The 16,609-nt window shown below is 38.7% G+C and overlaps 2 protein-coding genes and 1 long non-coding RNA gene across 4 annotated transcripts; all 3 read left to right on the top strand.

The window, feature by feature from the left end:
- Window positions 1-4,621: 4,621 nt before the first annotated feature.
- LOC113322739 (glycine-rich protein A3-like) lies at window positions 4,622-6,606 on the top strand. Of its 2 annotated transcripts, none has more exons than XM_026570891.1 (3): window positions 4,622-4,799; window positions 5,205-5,637; window positions 6,092-6,606. In XM_026570891.1, exons 2-3 carry the CDS (start codon window positions 5,223-5,225, stop codon window positions 6,331-6,333), a joined length of 657 nt encoding a protein of 218 aa, XP_026426676.1. In that variant the 5' UTR covers window positions 4,622-4,799; window positions 5,205-5,222; the 3' UTR covers window positions 6,334-6,606. The 2 variants fall into 2 exon arrangements, with proteins under 2 accessions (XP_026426676.1, XP_026426669.1); XM_026570884.1 differs by having other exon boundaries at window positions 4,626-4,799; window positions 5,202-5,637.
- A 625-nt stretch (window positions 6,607-7,231) lies between these two features.
- On the top strand, window positions 7,232-9,731 carry LOC113322755. Its single transcript, XR_003347275.1, has 4 exons — window positions 7,232-7,408; window positions 7,969-8,333; window positions 8,431-9,014; window positions 9,278-9,731. It is a non-coding gene; the product is annotated as an uncharacterized LOC113322755 (long non-coding RNA).
- Window positions 9,732-10,369: 638 nt separating this feature from the next.
- On the top strand, window positions 10,370-12,022 carry LOC113275323 (mRNA-capping enzyme-like). The gene has a single exon (XM_026524806.1). The coding sequence runs from the start codon at window positions 10,370-10,372 to the stop codon at window positions 12,020-12,022; it is 1,653 nt and encodes a 550-aa protein (XP_026380591.1).
- Window positions 12,023-16,609: the final 4,587 nt, after the last annotated feature.

Raw genomic sequence — 16,609 nt, 5'->3', positions numbered from 1 at the left:
ATAGTATTTATAACAATATCTTTATGTTTCATTATTTTGGTCTGCTACATCGAATTGAAAATTTAGACATTATTGTCCATTAATTATCAACTAATGCGTATGGCACAATAGAGACTGTATTATTGTTCTCTTATTCTCATACATCTCCATTTAGTTCACTTATAACAGAGTTTGTTGATATTTGCTTTACATGGTTTTGACTTGTGGTTTAGTCTTTTGTTTGTGACATCAGTACTGAAAGATCAAGTTGGTTATTATGCAGGTATTTGGGCTTAAGTCAAAAAGAAGTACTCTGGTGATATTTTAGAAGCAGTTGAATCTTTGCTGAGGAGATTGGTTAAGCAAGCGGAGTCTGGTGATACTTCTGGTGATATTTAGTCTTTTTTCCCCTGTTTTTCAATGCCTCTGTTAGTTGACACAAACTAGGTTACCCATCCATTTTAAAAACATCAACATAGATCGAATATTGTATGTCAGTCACAACATACATAAGTTTACTTGTGTACATTCAATTGAAGAATCCTTTCTTTTATGATAATATTATGAGTGGTGATTCTCAACTACATTCGTATTAGTTTTATATTGCCACTGTAGTTTGTATATATGTGTGGATGTTGAATATGGGGAACTGGGTAATTGTAGGGGGAAAAATGTGGGGAAAATGAATTTTGACTAAGTCAATAAACATAGACTTGACCTTTTTTTTTGGTTGCAAAAAATTAGCAACCTGAGTCCTCTGTTGCTAAATTAGAACTAGAACCAATAAATTAGAACCAGAACCAACAATATCTGGTTCCGGGGTAAGGTATTAGCAACAACACACTGTTGTTTGTAATAAAAAATGTAGCAACGACAATTTCCGTAGCGAATTGCCGTTGCTGACCGAGATTCGCAACGAACATAAGTCGTTGCTAAAAATTGCGACACTGTCATTAGCAACAGCGGAAGCCTGTTGCGACCCTGTTTAGCAACATCTACTGTAGGTTCCTAATACCTTAAAATGGTGTAGTCCATGGAGGCTACATACAGGGGCACGAAAGCTACATGAGGAAAAATAATTGTTTTGGCTAGTATTACGGTCGAGAATTATCACAACAAAAGCTACGGAACGAGACCCAAGTGAAGGAGGCAACGACATCACGGAGTTTCCCGAATTTATGAATCAAACAAAGAGCTGTAACAACGAACCGTACCATATCGACATCCCAAGCAGCAAACAAGATAACAAGTAACTATATAGTCCGGTCATGAGGCGAGTAATGTACGAGTACAACCTACAACTAGCCTTCCACACCATTCCAAAGTACAATAGAACAATGCGCCCAAGTATCAGGACTTTCCAGATCGGAAAAAAAGAACTTATGGACTTCATCGCCAGCAGCAAAACCAAAATCTATCACCAAAAAAAAAACAAGCTAAGTATTGCCTATCCCCAAGACTGCAAGTTGTTTTAACTAAAGGTGACATGTCATCCACACATTTCGGTTCATCATCGGCCACTATAAAATCTCAACTGATTGCTCGTTATAATAGTGCTAAACCAAACATGTGTGCTTAGTAGCTCATTTGACAGACCCCTATCACATGTTTTATTGCGAATTACGAATGTGATATCCTTTGTACCAAACATGATGGTACTTTGATATTTGATATAGTTGTCACTAGCCTCGGGCATTGCAGGAGCTTAAGTATTTTGTGCACAGATCTGGATGCACATCTTTGGGCGAGAAGAAAGACGTGGAAACTAAGGACGAGAGCTAATATGGGGCACAGGGGAACAATTATTGTCTTGAGACTCCGCAAACGAATAGGTGCAAGCCCACATGATTTCTAGTCATTCCTGATAACCAATCCGGCACGACCACATTGTTCAATCTTTTAACAAGCCCACTGACTATCTCAGAGCTGGAGTATCTTGTGCACAGACCTGAATATACATTTTCTGGCGAGAGGAAGACACGAAAACTAAGGACATGGGAAAGTAGGGGGCACGATTGCTGTCTTGAGACTACACAAACGAATAGGGGCAAGTACGCGTACTAGGATAAAGCAGATTGTATTCATTTGCGCAGTCCCTTAGACAACAATCAGATAGATACAAGATTGATGCAAGAAAAGTGCTTTGCAGGAGCGACACGAGAACACCCTCATCACGCTTTGAAGCAAACTGGGGATACCAAGACAGTCAGTTGGTTTCGAAAAACACAACAACCCATGTCCGTCTAGAGAGTTTCTACTACAATTCGACAAGAACTGATGCCCGCTGAACCAGTAAAATTTTGAGCATAGACCACCAAGGAGAAACACAACAACTTCGAACATGATGAGCGCATGACCAGATTGTTCAAAGTCTAGTCAGTTCGGGAATGCTTCATATATACTTCAGGCGAAAGAATAGCAATCCGACCCGAAGTGAGCGACGATTACCAAGGGAGACTGATAGTTCGGGGCAGAGGTCATGGTTCAGTTCACAACTGTTAGTTAAGACTACAGAGTACAACCCGATGGCGGCAGAGGTACGAAGAATGCCATAACACGACGACAACAATCAGCAGCCTTTAATTGCTTTGAAACTTTGCACAAGAATAGGGGCAAGTATGCATACTGCAGACGCAGTTTGTATTCTTCTGCTATACAACTCAATGCAAAGTACATCCGAGGCGCCATTCACCCGAATTATCGACTTACCCCAACAAAGGACTCACAACAGAGGAAGTCACTTAAAACCAAAAATAACGACTCGACATCATAATTTCCCAACAAGAGTGCAACATGGAAACGACAGTCAGCAACACCAAGAGAGCTGATCACCAAAGTTAGACACAATTGGATAGTCTCTTCGAAACATGGACCCTCTGTATCCAGTTGTATCGAATTCAACTCGTTAAGACATCGTAGACACCAACACCATCCTGAGCAAGTGCTAAAATAACTGTCCCGAAGAGAACCGCTACCATCCAGAAATTTCAACTCCAGATGAAACCGATTCAGACGTATAAGTATACCCGAGAATTTCAAATCAACCCAAAAAGGATAATCCTTACAAGACGAGACACTTGACTCCAAGACGATCATCTATGACAACACGATTTGAATTCGTCCACAATATCGAGAAAAGCCAGAGCCGATTAAAGAGGAAGTAAGCACGCAACGTCGAGTACAGTTGAAACATGCGAACCAATCGGGAAGCACAGCAAGATCGGAACCAAAGACAATGATATGCCTAGTCGGGAGGCATTCTACTCAGAAGCCCAAACCCAGACATCTCGCAACCCAACAGAAAGCCCAAGTCGCCACAATTTGAGAACCGGTTAACAATCAGTTTGACTCTGAATAACGCACATATAATCATCATCAAGCCAAGACCCGAAATGAAGGTACCGACTGCAAGACATCAACGACAGCGCAGACGCAGTATTTTCTTAAGGATTGCTCTTCGCAAACCTCGAGAAAAGGGGCGTAAATGTAGGAGTAGAAAATGTAACAGACACGTGTCCAAAGATTAGAGTGGGAGTAGCATAGTTGGATACATCCACGTATATGAATTATTACCTCTTTGCTAGTTTTTATCCTACCTAGTTAGCCCTATGGGCAGTATTATAACTTGATGGGTATCCCTACCCTTTATAAGGGAAAGAAAGAGATGTTTTTAAGGAGGCTTCTTCTTCTTCCTCCTCCAAGGACCCGAGAGCTCAAGAACTCTGTGTAACACTTCCTTCATTAATGGATCTTCACGTAACACTCCGACCATAGTGAAAATCCCGTGGATGTAGGCTTCATTAATAGCCGAACCACGTAAAAAACCTTGTGTTCATGTTTACTTTGATGCACTTCTTTTCTTACTTATTAGTAGATCTTCATCTTAAGTGTTGGATTGAAAGCGGGTGTAGTTGTAGGATTTTCTACATCTATAGCGGTAGAGAATGAGCCGTCGGAGGATCAAAACCAACCGAACGGCAGAGAGTACACCACGACGACGCTTTAGTCTCTACCTCCCGATCGAGACTGGATCGCTTATATATTTTAAACATTAGCAACCAGCACCGGAGCAGACAAGGCATGGGCAGCAGCAGCGTCACGACGTGTTTGTTTATTTCTTAGCAGTAACGTTACATTTTGCTTGGAAATTCAATACCGGATTCTACATTTCCTTTTTTTTATCAGTGGATTTTATTTATGGACCCAATTATATGATATGATGCTACGCTACATCTTTATCAATCAAATCGAAGTCAGTGGGACTTTAAATCCCAAAGAATCCGGTTCCTGAGTAGCTAAGCCACCGCCGATAATATTCCTCCTTCCATTAAAAAGAAAAGACAACCCCATCACTGACCACCAAATATATATATATATATTTTTTAATGTGAATCGGTATCACGTGTGTTCCGGGATCACTCATCATATATGACCGCTTCATGCTTGGAGAGCAGCAAAGCCGATAAAAAGCGGTCAAGATGGTAGGTCCTACTGGTTCATGCCACATGTACTGCTCCCATGCAATCAGTGTTGCAAACGCGTATAGTGTGTTATTGGTCCCACTTTGATTTTTTATTTTTTTTTCTTTTAAAGCGGAAATAGCATAGGAAGGAAGATGAATTAAAATTAAAGTTTCAACGCGTTAACATTAAATTATTTAATTAGTTAGATTATAAATACAGCGAAAGACCTTTATCTCCATCTAATCTAACACTTTTCCTTGCTTTTTATCTCTTCATCTTCTTTCTTCTACGGGTCGAATCTTCAAGGAAAATCATCATCATCATCATCTCTTACAGACAACTTATAATAATCTACAGGTATCTTCTTCATCTCTTTCATCTTGATCTTCTCCATCATCTAATTTTTCTTGTTATTATTATTAGGAAAACCTCATCATTCGAAGAACAATTTTAAGATTCTGATGTCTTAATCTCTTCATTTCAATCATCCTCCAACGTTTTTGCTTTCAATTTATATGTGTATGAAGATGATTCAACAGAAACATGTTTAAATTACATGGATACGACATTGTCTTCATAGATCTGATGATTTTGGTTTTGACCTTTAGATTCAACCCTGGACTATTTTGTTTAATTTCTTATCATCCATGACATTATTAGGATGTTATTCATATATTTTGTTTTGATTCATGGTATTATTTTGTTATTCAGCTTCTGATTAAGAATTCTTCTAATCTATGTGTTGCTTGTTTGTTGTAGAAGAAAATAGGCGGGGGAAACATGGATCCCAACCATAACAACAATTCTTATCCACCATATCCCTATCCTCCACCTCCTGCTGGTGCTGCCGGTGGTTATCCTCCCACCGGGTATCCTCCCCAGGGAGGAGGTGCTCCTCCAACTGCTTATCCTCCTGCCCCAACTCACGGAGGGGAAGCTGATGACAAAGGACTATTTTCAACCCTTGCTGCCGGTGCTATGGCTTCAGGAATGGCTGGTGGTCATCACGGACACCATGGAGGAGGACATTATCCACCACCTCCAGGGGCGTATCCAGGCTATCCTCCTTATGCTGGTGGTCATGGATATCCACCAGCTGGGTATCCTCCTCAAGGTGGTCATGGCTATCCACCAGCAGGTTACCCACCAGCAGGAGGTTATCCTGGTCCATATGGACATGCTCCATCTCACGGAGGTAACATATTTGTTCTCTTAATCTAGTAGTTATATATATATATATATATATATATTATCTGTGCAATTGTCTTATTTGAGGTTGATTCTGAAATTACAATACCCAATTCTCCATCTTTAATGGTGAGGCCGTGGAAATGAGATGTACTAAATGAGGCATGTCTTACTCCAATATGACTATATGCATGCTCAAGGACTAAGCTGTAAGCAACCAAGTGATCTGTAATTGGTTCTGTGTTGGCTGTTTACCAATCATTTGGTGTTTTTATATACTACTTTGTATCCTTATCACGAGGGTAGTCCTGTATCTAGGAGCGTTGCTTGAAGGGGGTCAAATTTATTTTTAGTTGTGGCCCAAGTCTAGAAGAACATTCGGAACTTTTTACATAGGATTGCTAGCTGAAATTGATCTTGTTATATGTTAATTTACTGAACTCTATGAATGTATGTAACAGGGCATGGACCTATGGGTGGCGGTGGCATGGGTGGGATGCTTGCTGGTGGTGCAGCAGCTGCTGCAGCTATGTATGGAGCTCACAAGCTATCACATGGACATGGTGGTTATGGTTATGGGCACGGCGGTTACGGACACCATGGGAAATTCAAGCATGGGAAGTTCAAGCATGGAAAGCATGGGATGTTTGGCAAGCGTGGAAAGGGTGGGTTTTTTGGTGGAAAGATGAAGAGGTGGAAGTAATGATATTCTAATACTGGCTAGTTCGTGCTCCATCACTATCCACTCTTTATACTACTAGCTCAAGTATTTGCACCTTGTTTTTTCAATATATTAGTACCTACTATGATCTGGAGAAATTACTGACTCGTGCTTGTGCCATTATGGCGGTCAGCTGCATTAATATCTTAACAAGAGCAGTCTTTCTGTAAATACGCTCGGATGATTTATGCATTTGGGTGATTTTAGTTTGGAGTTATATATATATATATTCCAATCTCTTGGGTTTATTGGCTATTTGTCTTTGTTAATCTCTCCTTATTTTTGTTGCATTAGGATCCTAATTGATTCAAAATTTCAAACAGTATTTGAACTCTCTCATCTTTATCCTGCGGTTCAATGTGCTCAAAGGAGGTCGCTGCAATAGCTTATAATTGTTTTCCATACCGGAAAACTTGACTCAGAACCTGTTGTTGTATCCTATATCCCTTGTTGTCATAAGACACCGGATCGTAAAATTGGGATTCCGGCTTGCTTATCATCCATTTAGATGCATGCCAAACACCAAAAATCAATTATCTAATTAGTTTTGTTTTTTTTTTACTGGGAAGAAAAATTACAGTCGGTGAAAATTACAAAATGGCGGGCTCAACCCAAAAACATTTCAGATTTGGAATTTGAAATTCAAATTTCCCGCCAAAACTGTATTCTGTATTTTTGTCTCGAACAATTCAATGAAATAATAACAAATAGGATTTCTTTTCTTTATTCATTTCAGTTTTCAGACTAAACTCTCTCTCTCTCTCTCTCTCTTTCTCTCTTAATGATCTCCATTCAGTGTTTATCTTGATCTCTGTAAGTAAGAAAAAGAATTTCTCCCCCAATATTTTCAAGCAGCTTCTTCTCAAGGTAACCAATGAGTGTTTTGTTGATCCTATTTTTTTTCCTTCATAGTGTGACATTTTCACAAACATCTAGAGGACTATATCTCTAATATCTTAATTTTTATTTTATTTTGTAGTTTGTGAGAAGATATTCAGCCAAAGAAGGGGGGTTTTCAGTTCCAGTAGCAGCTGGTTTCCTCCTCAAGGATTTTAAAGTAATTGCTAATCTTACCTTTCCCTGTCTCCCTACTTCTCCCAAGTTTTTCAATAACTCTGTAGTTTCATTGCTATTCCGTCTTTTCATTGCTCAATATTATTTTAACATAAATGTATTTAAAAGTTTGCTAATCTATCTAGTATACTCTTAGATGACCTAACTGATATCTACTTAGCAACCTAATGCTGTAGATTCCATTTTCTGATGCAGAAGTTATCAGAAAATGATCAGTATCCTATGGTGAATGTGTTATGTGCTACTGATTCATGATTAGTTAGTAAACCAAATAGCTCATGTTGTTAATGCTTGCTGATAATAAATGAACTACAATACACTCCGGGTTAAATATTTCGTTCCGTAAATTATTGTAATTTGATTATATGGTTGATTTCTGCACACATTGTTGTCCAAATGTTTGTGGTAATGGCTGGGGGTGCTAATTTCCAGTGGGAAAACTATTTCTCATCTTAAACTGAAGATTTGGCTTACTTGGTTTTGCTGGTTTGATTTTGGATTCATGGGTACTGATGTTTGGTCTCATTTTCTTTGTTGTTGTAGGTAAACAGCAAGGAAAACTAATACAACTTCTCCCAGGTCTGATGATGTGATATAGTTAACACCATCGTCACGTGCCATCGTCACAATCCATGGTCACAAACCATTGTCACAACCCATCCATCGTCACAAACCATCGTCACAAACCATCATCGCACATTGTGTGGTGAAAATTGGGGAGTGATGAAATTGGAGAGTGATGAAATTGGCTAGTGATGAAATTGGAGAGTGATGAAATTGGCTAGTGATGAAATTGGTGAGTGATGAAATTGGGGAGTGATGAAATTGGTGCGTGGTGAAACTGGTGTGTGGTAGACCGTCCTGACCGAGTTGCTTTCTCTCTTGAGGAAGTGTATACACTATGGAAGGTTTTCTCAACAAAACCTCTGAAATGTAAGTTCAGTTTATTTCGACTTTTTAGTACATTAATATTAATTTTTTGAGCTTCATTTTCATCTGGTACAGGTCAAGTGAGGAACAATAGGAAGGTTCTGTAGCGAAGGAATGGTTTACAACACAAAAACGAAAGGCCTTTGTTTAGAGTCGCTGAAGTGAAGACAAACCTGAGCCTCTTTCTAAAACAGGTTAAAGTGTAGAGTGATGCATGTAAAATTGTATTTGGGCATAACTTTTGTTTCAAATTAAAAAAGGTAAACTTTCTTAACTTTAACATAATGTTTACAATCTTTTGCAAAAAATTGATTCTAACTTCAGCATCAGAGTATCTTTTTTGTGTTTTGCAGGTCTTGCCTTTTTATTCTGAAAAATTCAATAAGGGGAGTTGTTTTGCATAAAATTGTTTCTAACTTGAACATCAGAGTATCTTTTTTGTGTTTTGCAGGTCTTGCCTTTTTATTCCTACGACAAATTTAATAAGGAGAGTTGTTGAAACAGTATGCTAGTGCCTCTTGGGGAATGTTATCAGTTTGGCTTTTGATCAGTTTGCCTATACGATATGTCTGGATTAAAAGGGGGAAAAGCATACCAATCAATCCTGTGAACTGAAAGCTTCAAAGAGAATGATTTTTGGATATAAGGGTTAAAAGGAGGTAAAACATATTTCCCTAAAAGAGGCTACATTTCGGCTCAATGTTTATTTATTTTTGTGTGAAATTCTTTTCGAGTTAAGCTTCGGGTATCTCGCAGTTGCAGTAAACTTAGATTCTGATTTCTTAATTTTCATCATCTTAATTTTTTGCTTTCAATTGGTATCACTTATATTATGGATACTGCATTGTGCCCTTGGATATATCTTTTGGTGTAACCTTCAAATTTATCCTCCAACTAAAGAAGGACCTACTGCTCCTTGCAGGGAGTCTGATGACAAAGAAATATTTTCAACCATTGCTGCTGGTGTTCTAGAATATCATTCTGATCTTTGATATGAGAGACCTGTAGCTGTAATTTATGTTGCTATGTGTTAATTTACTAAACTCTAAGAATGTATTGTAACAGTGCTTGGACCTCATACCGGTGGGGTGACATTGGCATGGGCGGGATGCTAGCCGGTCTGTCACACTGCACATTATAATAGTGATGTTCTGAAGAAAAATCACTGACTCGTACTTGCGATGGTGGTTCCATTTAGCAAGACTTGGTCTTTCTGTAAATATGCTCGGACTTTGTTTTTGAAGCATTGCTCGGATTATTTGTATGGTGGCTTATAATTGCTTTCCATACCAGAACTTGATCCAGAACCTGATGGGTAGTTGTATCCCTTGTTGTCAACTGACATCTATTCATAACTTTGATTTTCATGTACGCTATATTGAATATCTTTGTTAAAAGCTCCTTATTTTTCGTCAGATTAACTAACGTCCTAATTGACTTAAAACTCTACTAGCTATTTCTCAACGGAGAACACTGTCCTTTAAAACAAAAAATCATGGCTCCTAGTCAGACTTTGATCCGAATTCGTATTGGAGAACGTTAAGACAAGTTTTAAGAATACTCACTCGGAAAACGAAAACCAAAAGAGATGGAAATTAATCTGTAATCCCAATCTCATAGTAGTATTAGAATATGATAAGTATATCTTGGTGTACAAGTAAACAACAAAGAGACACATAAACTAAACACCCTTAGTTTCCAGGATGTTTTTGTTGTTAGTTTTTATTTGTTTTTTAAACTACTTAGTTGTGATGATCTCATCGTCAGGGCGACCCACACACAATTGTTTGCAGGTATTTTTTTCATCTCCTTCATCGTCTAATTGTTTTTTTTTGATAGCTTGGTACAGTGGATCGTCTAATTATTTTTGTTGTTAGTTTCATGATTGAAAGAATTCTTTTGATTTCTTCTTAATCTCTAGCTAGTTAATTTCCTGTAATTATATTCATTCTTCCACTCGTGATTGAAAATTTTATTCTATTATTTGTTGTAGAAAAACCTATATAGGTATATGATGGATCATCACAACTACAACAACCAAATCAACAATTCTAATTATTATCCCACTCCAACTCCATATCCTCCTCCTCCTCGTCCTACTCCTAGTGCTCCTCCTGAGGAGTCTGTATTTCCAACCCTTGCTCATGGTGGTGCTTTGGCTTCATCACCATTAGTCAGTGGTCATCACGGCCACCACGGAGGACATTATCCTCCCACTGGTTGTCTCATTCAAAATTATGCTGGTGCTTATCCTCCTCCTACAGCTCCTGTCGAGTCTGAGGTCGAAGGAATATATTCAACCCTTACTCACGGTGGTGCTACGGGAGCATTTGTTAGTGGTCATATTCACAGTCACTATGGACATTATTATCCTCCCACTGGTTGTCCGACAGGAAATTCTGGTGCTCCTCCAGCTGCATATCCTCCTCCTAATGCTCCTGGAGCGTCTGATGACAAAGGAAAATGTTTAACCCGCGACCAACATGGTGGTGGTAGTCATGAACATTGTCCACCACCACCTCCCAGGGACTATCCAAGGACCAAGTATCCTCTTCATGGTGATCACGGGGATAGGAGTAGCACTGATGTCTGTAATAGAGTGTTACTAACAAATGACGATGTTTTGGGTGATGCCATACCTGAACAACAACAAAATTTCCTTAGACGTTGGTGTAATGTGCTTCTAAAACGATGCGCAGGGACGAACTTTCCAGGATCACATCCAGTCTCTCTCGACTGGGAGAACTTTCAGTTTTTATGGCAGACTGATTACCGCGTGACATGGAAAGCTGATGGTACACGATACTTGATGCTGATAAACTCCGATGGATGTTACTTGATAGACAGGAAGTTCAATTTCCGCGGAGTTCAAATGCGGTTTCCCTTGACACAAGAGAATGGGCGGGGTACTACTCATGACTTGACATTACTTGATGGTGAGATGGTGATAGACACGGACCCGGAGACAAATGAACAAAAGAGAAAATACTTAGCGTTTGATCTTATGGCCATTAATGGTAAATCTGTCACCGAGTGTCCTTTTGGTGAAAGGTGGAAGATGTTAGACGAACAAGTTATCGGACCTCGAAAACTTGAGAGCCAAAGTGGTACAAATACTTATCGTCGCAGATATGACTTGGAGCCGTTTAGCGTTGAAATAAAGAACTTCTGGTTGCTGTCCGACCTTAACGACCTTGTAAAGGATTTCATTCCAAGTCTATTACATAGTGAAGATGGTCTTATATTCCAAGGATGGAATGACAAGTATATTCCTTCTACTAATCAAAGGCTGTTAAAGTGGAAACCTCGTGAAAAGAACTCGGTGGATTTCCTCCTGCTAGTTGGTATTAGAATAACTCCATCACTTTATCTGTACGACAGTGGAAGGAAGAGGTGTATGTACAGGTATGGTGTTAAGTTCAGGAACGGAGAAGATCCATCACAATTCTCAGGGAAAGTTATCGAGTGCTCTTGTCCTGAGAAAAATGTTTGGAGTTTTATGCGTGTCAGGGATGACAAGGAGGGAACCCCAAATTCATACCAGACATACGAAAAGGTGATGAAGAGCATAAACGATAACATAACCGAAGAGGTTCTGTTAGATGGGATTCAAAAAATTGTCCAGTCTACTGCATTCGGATCCATGGGAGCATGTATTCGTAAATGAGTTGGTTAAAAGGATGCTCAGCTTCAAGTTGATCTGGACAAAGCTAATAAGGCTGCTAATGATGCTAGCGTTGCTACGAATTCTTAACTCCCAACCATGTTTTACTAAATTTTGCATTAGTTTGATTCTGACTTGAGGATATCGGAGTATCTTGTTTGTTTGTTTTGTTGCACAATTTGATTACCTAATCCAGAATGCTTATGCTTGCCTACCCTAGACTAAAATAAGGAAAATGCGGACTGATCGATCAGTCAAAAGAGATCTTCTAAATGATACTTGAACTCATGTTCTGGCGATCGACCAACAGGCGATGTTTACTAGCGCAAGAAAACCAAAAGGGATACTAATAATATTACATGACAAGGACTTTTCATGCCCGTGCAAATGCACGGGCTGGGGTCATAAAATTGCTTCTAGTTTCTCTAATTTTAGTTGTCAAACCTTGTAAATTGTTATGTGATCATAAATTTATTAGTAATTCTTTGCCAGTACCGCGAACCCTTGCAAGCAACAATATGACAAAATTCAGTTTGCTTATTCAATAGACATTTTCGAATGAGAGCTGGTTAAGGATCCTCAAGTGTAAAAACAACGACATACAGACCATATACCATCGATGACATCTGTGGAGCACATGCCATAGGGTATTAAGATCACGTATAACTAACTTAACCTACTTAGTGAAGTCTAGAGATAAAAACTCAAGTTCACTTATCCTCATTCAAGTGTTGCTAACACAAAAGATACATGAGACACATGAAAAAAGTGATTGTACAAATTAGATGGTTTTCCAAACAGCTAAAGTAACTATAAAATTAGTTACCATGGTCTTCCACTTCTTAAACACCTCGGTGACTTCATTCTTATGCTTCATGGTGTAAAGCCAAACTCTCCTCGAAAAGTCATCGATAAAGGTCACAAATCACCTTGTACCTCCCTTAGAAACTGTACGAGAGGGACCCCAAACATCCGAATGGATGTAATCTAATTACTCTGCGTGTGGTGTGCAGCGGTACCAAAACTGCTCCTACATTGCTTCCCGAAGATACAATGCTCACATAAATCAAGCTTGCAAGTCTTTTCACCTCCAAGCAAGCCTTTACTACTCAACACGGACATACCTTTCTCACTCATATGACCAAGACGCATATACCATAGACGTGTTGACTCCACCTGTTTCTCATCAATTGATTGAGAAACCATAGCTCCACCACAAACTATATCTCCTTGTAAGAAATATAAATTACCATGTCTTTCACCGGTCATCTTCAAACGACCATTGTAGAATACCTTCAAGAATCCATATTCAGCAACATACTTGTATCCAAGTGATTCAAGTACTCCTAACGAAATCAAACTCTTCCTCAAATCTGGAACATGTCTAACCTCTGAAAGTGTTGTGATAACACCATGCGAACGAACCTGTACCGTACCAACTCCAACTGTTTTGCATGCATTAGAATTTCCCATCATAAGAGTACCACCATTCACTTCTCTGTAAGTAGTGAAACAATCCTTTGAAGGACACATATGATACGAAACACCGTAATAAAGCATCCAACCATCATTGAGATAACTCTTTGATGTAACGGTTAACACTTCCTCATCAAAATCACACATTGGGTCTTCTAAAACTTCACTGCCTTCAGCAACCGAAGCAACAATATTCTTTGAATCTGATTTCTCACGTTTCTCATCTCTTGCCTTAAGCTTGAGACAATCAGCCCTAATATGACCAGTTTTCCGACAATAATAACACTCAATATCGCTCTTTTTGGAACGATTCTTTGACTTTGACTTCTTATTACCATTCTTTCCTCTATCGACGAACAAGCCCTCGACTTGTGCTTCGTCGATGAACTCTTGCTTCCTTAATGCCTTAGATTGTAAAGCAGAGACAACATCATCGAAAAACAACTTATCTTCATCTTCGTCGTCTTCATCGGTTTCCCCACTCAGCAAATAGTCAACGAAAACATCATGCGATGAAGGCATATAACATAATAATATCATGGATTTATCCGTATCAGAGATAGTGACACTGATATTAGACAAATCAGAACAGATCTTATTAAACTCATTAATATGATCCATCATAGACTTACCTGGATACATCCTAAAGGCATGGAGTCTACGCTTCAAGTAAAGTTCAGAAGTCAAATCCTTTTGTAAGTAAATCTTCTCTAACTTCTCCCACAACACTTTTGCAGAGGTTTCACTCGAAAAGTTATGAGTGATATCCCTTGACAAACATAAACGAATAGTTGAACACGCCATCAAATCAAGGTCAACCCACTTCTCATCAGTCCAATCCTTTGGAAACGTTGCCGGCTTCGCCTTGATTGCTTTGATTTGTTTCATACTAACAAGAATATCTTTGACATCAGTTTCCCATGATGTGAAATTATTATTCCCATTGAACTTGATAATATCAAATCCATGTACCTTCGAAAATCCACTTGATGTAGAACTAGACATCTTCACTTCTAACTATGATCCTCTCCACCTTCACCACACCAATATAATCTTCCACCTCTCCCCTTAAACAGAAACACGGTTCTCATTCATTGTCAAAAAAGAAATTTTCTTTTCAGAACAATGCAATATCGCCTGGTTCTGTGACATCCAATCCATACCTACAATAACGTCATATTCCTGCATTCTCATAGGTATAAGGTTGATAGCCACTCTATGGTTTCCAAGGGTTAGGTCACAATCCTTACATACCTTACTGATACTAACATCACTTCCAAGTGGAGAGGATACACTCAAATTAAATCCCAAAGAATCATAATTTAAACCTAAGTATGCAACTAAGTGAAAGGATATAAACGAATTAGTGGCACCCTTATCGAATAAAACTTTAGCACGAGAACTGAAAATTAAGAAATTACCCTCGATGACGGTGTTCTCTTCCCCTCCATTACCCTCTGCAACATAATTAAGTTTTCCTTGCACATTAGGTTGCCTCGGTTGGAATGCTGGTGTAACGGTACGTGACTGATTCTGTAGTCTCCCGCCAATATTCTGATTACGTGACTGATTTTGTGGTCTACCCGCAACATTCTGATTACGTGGATGATTGTTATTCTGTGGCTTTGGTTTAGCTGGAAGAGGACATTTTCTAGCGAAATGACCCACTTGTCCACAATTATAACACTCTGACCCAGTCCTCTTGTCATTCTTTGCAACATAATCAGTACGTGGCCGCTTATGTGTTGCTGGTGGGTTTGGCTTCACCTTTTTATTCTTGTCTGATTCTTCTCTTTCCTTCAGTATTTGAACCCAATTATCTTCAACAGCCAATGCAGTTCTTAAAACCCTCTTATATGTAACATGTTGATGGCTAACCACCCTATCTCGAATGGGTTCCTTCAAAGCACTCTCCAACTTACGTGCCTTCAACTCCTGTGTTCGTACAAGATGTGTTGTATATCGTTCTAGCTTCGCAAACTTCTTATCCAATTGAGTTACTGTCATATCTCATTGCTGTAAGAACATAAACTCCACACATATTGCAGTTTTGGAAGTAGGCGGAAAATATTGTTCTAAAAATAATTTTACAAAGTTTTTCCAACTCATCCTGGACATATCCTCCATTCTCTGAACAGATCCCCACCAATTGTCTGCATCTCCATGAAACATATATGTACCGAACCTGACTTTATCTTTTTCTGGAACCAACGTAGCTTTGAACTCCTTTTGTATATTCTGCAACCATTTTTCAGCAATTATTGGCTCTTCCGTTCCATGAAATATGCCATCGGTTCCTAAGAATTTCTTAAATCTTCACACATCAACCTCCTGACTAGGTTTGTTCTGCCTTTCCATCGTAGTAGCCATAGTCTTCATGGAACCTGAAAACTCTACCAAATTCTGCTCTATAATCTTAGTCCTCTTACTACGCCCCTTCATCTTCTTAGTTGGACCAGAATGAGATGAACTCGCTATATTCGACATCTACAAATCAAATTCTTACACAATTAGTTTTTTTAGTAATTGCTCATTACTAACAGCCCAATCATATACATATCATGTCATCTGGTTGTTTTTCTTAAAATTCCAAAATAAAAAGACTAAACTTTAGTTTCAGAAATTCAACGATAGAATCAACATTTCAATCTTTGAAATTATAACCATAACAAAGTAAACTTGTGGAAAATTCTACATGTAAAACAATGAAATTCCCAAAGCAATTCAAAAGTTTGCTCTGATACCAACTGTGACATGCCAGAATTTTTTTCGCTTCTGTTTGACCTGGAGTTCAGTCAAGCGGCAAGTTCCAAAACTCCCGAACTTCCATATGGGGTGAAAACAGTTGAAACAGAAGAATGACTATTGTTTTAGGAAGCTTGACAAAGAAACACTTATTTACATTAGCTAGTATTTTGAACAAGAAACAGACAACGACAACCATATTGTAAACTTACAAATTATCTTACATCAAACTGTTTGAACATGTTTCACATTCAATAGAACACAAGGTTGATACTATATTATTAAACAGTACCAAGAAAAGTTTCATTTACATAAGCCCAGTAACCCAAAAGAAGTGACGAAAAGATTATATACAACTGTACCATGATT

This window comes from Papaver somniferum, chromosome 1 (assembly GCF_003573695.1).
Source record: "Papaver somniferum cultivar HN1 chromosome 1, ASM357369v1, whole genome shotgun sequence".
NCBI lineage: Eukaryota > Viridiplantae > Streptophyta > Magnoliopsida > Ranunculales > Papaveraceae > Papaver > Papaver somniferum.
This window is presented reverse-complemented; position numbering and strand designations above follow the sequence as displayed.

Coding starts and splice junctions, on each gene's coding strand:
- LOC113322739 (XM_026570891.1), top strand. CDS start 5,223: ATGGATCCCAACCATAACAACAATTCTTATCCACCATATCCCTATCCT. Junction 5,638..6,091: donor ACATGCTCCATCTCACGGAG/GTAACATATTTG, acceptor TGTATGTAACAG/GGCATGGACCTATGGGTGGC.
- LOC113275323 (XM_026524806.1), top strand. CDS start 10,370: ATGGATCATCACAACTACAACAACCAAATCAACAATTCTAATTATTAT.